We start from the raw sequence: 5,443 nt of genomic DNA on the forward strand, positions 1-5,443 counted from the left end.
AGCGGATTTGTGCCAACGTAAGAACTTAACTACACAATTAACACACGACGTATTACAGGACACGACACTTAACGTTCTTACAAACGGAAAAAAGGATTCAAAATTACCTTTTTTGTCGACCGGTTTCGGGCTCGATGTTGCCCATCTACAGGACGATGTCCGACTGATCACACGAAGAAATTACTGGCAGGATCGTACTACGAGTGTCATAGTATTCGTCGAAGGATGGTTCCTTTTTTAAATTTTTCTTTTGGTGAAGGTGAAAACCGGCGACATAATTGGTGGGTCATCTTCATTCATTAGCGGTTTCTCTGAAGTGCTAATGAACATCGACTCCCATGCGTTCAAATGTGAGGCTTTTCTTACACATTTCTTATAGGTCACTTTTTCCCAGTTAATGGAGTGACCCATTTCCGTTGCGTGGGTGGATACGCTAGATTCATTGGCCCTGTTGTTGTCTACAGCGTTTCTGTGTTCTTTAAGTCGAACTTTAAATTTACGACGAGTTTGGCCAATGTAAACAGCTGAGCAACTCTCACAGGGAATTTCATAAATTCCGGATCTCTCATCTTGCGGGATCTTATCCTTCAAGGAGACCAACCGATCCTTAAGCGTGTTGCCGCTCTTGTATGCCGTTTTCAGACCAGGTTGAGAAAGAATTTTTGTTATCCCATTAGTTAGTTTAGAGTGGAACGGCAGGCTAACTCTATAGGGCTCTTCTTTCTCTGGCCTAAAGGTGGTGGCATCACTTCGGTACTTTTTTCTGGCATGTTTCCGGAGAATTTTGAGGACAAATTCGTTGTCAAAACCGTTCAAAAAACCCGCCTCAAGGATTTTATGCTTTTCCTCTTCAAATTCTGCCTTTTCCATTGGGATATTGTACAGGCGGTGCGCCATGGAATGGAAAGCGGCTTGTTTTTGCGCACCAAAGTGGTTGGAATCGGCTGTTATGTATCGGTCGGTTGAGGTTGGTTTCCGATATATTCCGAATTTTATGGTGTTGTCCTCTTTCCTTGAGATTAAGAGGTCAAGGAAAGGGAGTTTTCCATCAATTTCTTTCTCTACAGTAAATTTTATCGAACTGTGTTTGGAGTTTAGAAGCTCTAAAGTCTGCGTGAGATAAGGCTCCTTTACCGAGGCAAGGATGTCATCGACGTAGCGCCACCAGACACGTGGGAAAAGTCTTTCTCTTTTCTCCAAATCTGCTTCCAAGTCGCTCATGAAAATTTCAGCCAAAAGTGGGGATAATTTGCTGCCCATGCTAAGGCCAAAGGTTTGTTTAAAAAACTTACCCCGGAAAATGAAGAAATTCTGCTTCATGCATACTTCTGCAACTGCAAGGTACGCTTCTATTTCGTTGGGAGACACCCGGCGACGTTCCAAGTGCCCCCGTAAGCTGTTGAGGGCGTCTGAGGTTGGTACACTAGGGTTAGTTTCATTCGACGTCTCCGCACTTTTCCCTAGTGTACCAACCTCAGACGCCCTCAACAGCTTACGGGGGCACTTGGAACGTCGCCGGGTGTCTCCCAACGAAATAGAAGCGTACCTTGCAGTTTCAGAAGTATGCATGAAGCAGAATTTCTTCATTTTCTGGGGTAAGTTTTTTAAACAAACCTTTGGCCTTAGCATGGGCAGCAAATTATCCCCACTTTTGGCTGAAGTTTTCATGAGCGACTTGGAAGCAGATTTGGAGAAAAGAGAAAGACTTTTCCCACGTGTCTGGTGGCGCTACGTCGATGACATCCTTGCCTCGGTAAAGGAGCGTTATCTCACGCAGACTTTAGAGCTTCTAAACTCCAAACACAGTTCGATAAAATTTACTGTAGAGAAAGAAATTGATGGAAAACTCCCTTTCCTTGACCTCTTAATCTCAAGGAGAGAAGAAAACACCATAAAATTCGGAATATATCGGAAACCAACCTCAACCGACCGATACATAACAGCCGATTCCAACCACTTTGGTGCGCAAAAACAAGCCGCTTTCCATTCCATGGCGCACCGCCTGTACAATATCCCAATGAAAAAGGCAGAATTTGAAGAGGAAAAGCATAAAATCCTTAAGGCGGGTTTTTTGAACGGTTTTGACAACGAATTTGTCCTCAAAATTCTCCGGAAACATGCCAGAAAAAAGTACCGAAGTGATGCCACCACCTTTAGGCCAGAGGAAGAAGAGCCCTATAGAGTTAGCCTGCCGTTCCACCCTAAACTAACTAATGGGATAACAAAAATTCTTTCTCAACATGGTCTGAAAACGGCATACAAGAGCGGCAACACGCTTAAGGATCGGTTGGTCTCCTTGAAGGATAAGATCCCGCAAGATGAGAGATCCGGAATTTATGAAATTCCCTGTGAGAGTTGCTCAGCTGTTTACATTGGCCAAACTCGTCGTAAATTTAAAGTTCGACTTAAAGAACACAGAAACGCTGTAGACAACAACAGGGCCAATGAATCTAGCGTATCCACCCACGCAACGGAAATGGGTCACTCCATTAACTGGGAAAAAGTGACCTATAAGAAATGTGTAAGAAAAGCCTCACATTTGAACGCATGGGAGTCGATGTTCATTAGCACTTCAGAGAAACCGCTAATGAATGAAGATGACCCACCAATTATGTCGCCGGTTTTCACCTTCACCAAAAGAAAAATTTAAAAAAGGAACCATCCTTCGACGAATACTATGACACTCGTAGTACGATCCTGCCAGTAATTTCTTCGTGTGATCAGTCGGACATCGTCCTGTAGATGGGCAACATCGAGCCCGAAACCGGTCGACAAAAAAGGTAATTTTGAATCCTTTTTTCCGTTTGTAAGAACGTTAAGTGTCGTGTCCTGTAATACGTCGTGTGTTAATTGTGTACATTAACAAACACTATTCTTTTGAATTGATTTGCATACCACCCAGGCGCATAGTACGGTCGGATACATGGATTTTAATATGTTATTTCATCGGCGTTTTTTGCAAATTAAGACTTTGAACTCCCCGGAAATTAATAGCATAAAAAGATATATATTTTTTGTTTGATAATGGTGGCTCGGATACAGCGAAAGCAAGGATAACCAGATCCCTGATAAGCCAGGTTTTACTGTAACTTGTTATACGATTCCTGTCTGAAATTGCTTTTTGGTTTCTTTTAAACTATTTTATATACATATATAAATAAAGAAAAAGAACTTACGATTTTAAACGCCTTTGTAAATGCAATTTAGGTACAGTAAAACCTCGCTTATCCGAGATTGTCGGGGGAAGAACCGAAATTTTCCAAAATCAGTTAGGTATTCAAACATTGGCAGAAAAAGTGTTGTTCCTTAGTGTAATTTTTTAATGCGTGAAAAATTTTCCGATCTTGCAAGATGATGTTGTGCTTTCAACATATGACTTCCACAGTCAACTTTCAACTCAATAACAGATAGAAATGTTGGCTAAAATAAAATGTGTATAAAATAAATCCAGTCCTAAAACGCAGATTCATCGAGTTTTAAAATCATGCTCTCAGGAAATTTGCAAATCACAAAATCAGCAACCAGCTGCCGTCACAAGACTTCAAAACAAAAATGAAAACTAAAACCTCATGAATTCGTTATCCACGGTTCCTTGCTAAGTTTCCGTAGCTTTTTTCTGTAAACATTCTAAGCCAGGAGGGAAACGAGATTGAAGAACCATAAAGTGTGTTGAGAAAAGTGCTTCCTGTTCACATGTTCCTCGGCTTCTTTTTGGCTTTCCAAGTTTGTATTAAAAAAACGACTAGGAAACGGAGTAAGGAATAGCAGGTCAAATTGGCGAAGTTTTTTTTCTGCCCCTGAAATAATATGGTAAAAAATGGAAAGCGCTGACGAAGCTACAAAGAAAGGTGAAAAATCATCGCTGGGAAAGCGAAAGCCAGAATTGGAAGAGGTTGCCGAAGAAAACGCCGAGCATCCGACAATTGTTTCCGCAATTTACTTTGCATATTACGGTCCAAATTATCCCCCCGAAGCGGTGGTGGAAAAATTAGAAAGAAGAGAAACAATAAAATAAGAAGAAAAAACGGGCTGATTCCTTTCGATTGGCCTGTGACGAACCACTCCGGAGTGGGAAGATTTTTTGGAAATGTGAAGGCTAACGTGGAACGGTTAGTTAGTGAACTGGGAACCGTTGAAAGTGCTGATGAGATGGATCAGGGTCTCTAATTTTTGGCTCACTTGATTAAAAGGCAGGCAGCTTTAAATTTGGCAGGCACAGTGGGCAAAAATTCTTTACAGCAGGAGATAACATAAATTACAAATACAGTTACAGATTTTAGAATAATCAATTGGTTCAAAACATTACCCCAGTAACTAGAAAGAACAGAAGGACAGACAGACAGAACATTCCCAGCTCACATTTGGCTGAAGTGAATGCTACCGAGGGAACTGAAAATATTCTCACTCTTCTAAATACGTCTAAAATCAGTAGGAACTTTAGAAGTTCAAAACAGACAGTGTATTAAAACTTCGTGCGTTCTATGTGTGTTTATGTCTCATTGGAAGTCGAAGTGGGTTCAAAAGGTATCTGGCACAATTTTCCCGTATGTTTGGATAACGTTCCGCTATTAAGCTTACCTTCATTCTGATTTCAATTGTTAGAGTGTAATATGAACTTCATATTTCCATGTTTTCAAAGCAATAGTAAACTTTAAATTTTTTTTAGGAAAAAGTTTTCCAAAATGTATGTCATGGGTACACCTCGAGTCCAAAAAGATATATTATTCTTCTGAATGGTTTTGATCATTGCTTAGCAAGAAATTTTTTAAATTTATCAAATGAATAATATTTAACCAATAATTTCCTGAAAAACAAGGACTCAAAACAGTGGTTTTATCTAAAAATTTGAACATTACGCCTTTAAGTATGCAATTATAACAGGGTAGTAGACGAACTTTTAGAAAAAATAACCTTCTTTTTTTATTTTGCATGATTTTTGCCAATGCTTAGGGCACCCTGATTAAAGGATCAAGCCTGCTTTAATAAAGGATCAGGCCTCTTTTAACTTTTAAAATACCGTCAAACGGGGCATCATGCAACAGCGAGATTTGATGCAACATTTATATAACACCACACTAAATCAATTTTAACTTTAATGTATTGTAAAAAAGTTAACTTTTAATGAATACAAAATGAAAATAACATAATTTCTCGTATCTTAAGCTAGTTTTTTTTAAGTTTTTTATATTTATATAAAATTTGAAAAATCAAGCAATAAATGTACAAATTTTATCATTTTTCGATGCCGCAAAAAACTTTTCCCAGTATGACGGATTGGCTTGATAATATTACCTACAAACTATTAACTGGTTTCCTCATGCTATACCAATATTGTTGATGTCAAAATATTGTTCGATCAATCACTCAATTTTTTGAAATAAACATTTTTATAATTCAGTTAGGTGTCTGGGGTTACCCCAGTGGGGTAAAATGCAACAAAATG

At 39.2% G+C, this 5,443-nt stretch overlaps 1 protein-coding gene across 1 annotated transcript; it reads right to left on the reverse strand.

Moving 5' to 3' along the window:
• Positions 1-237: 237 nt before the first annotated feature.
• LOC129737909 (uncharacterized) lies at positions 238-1,587 on the reverse strand. Its single transcript, XM_055729075.1, has one exon. It carries the CDS (start codon positions 1,585-1,587, stop codon positions 238-240), a length of 1,350 nt encoding a protein of 449 aa, XP_055585050.1.
• Positions 1,588-5,443: the final 3,856 nt, after the last annotated feature.

This window comes from Uranotaenia lowii, chromosome 1 (genome assembly GCF_029784155.1).
Source record: "Uranotaenia lowii strain MFRU-FL chromosome 1, ASM2978415v1, whole genome shotgun sequence".
Lineage (NCBI taxonomy): Eukaryota > Metazoa > Arthropoda > Insecta > Diptera > Culicidae > Uranotaenia > Uranotaenia lowii.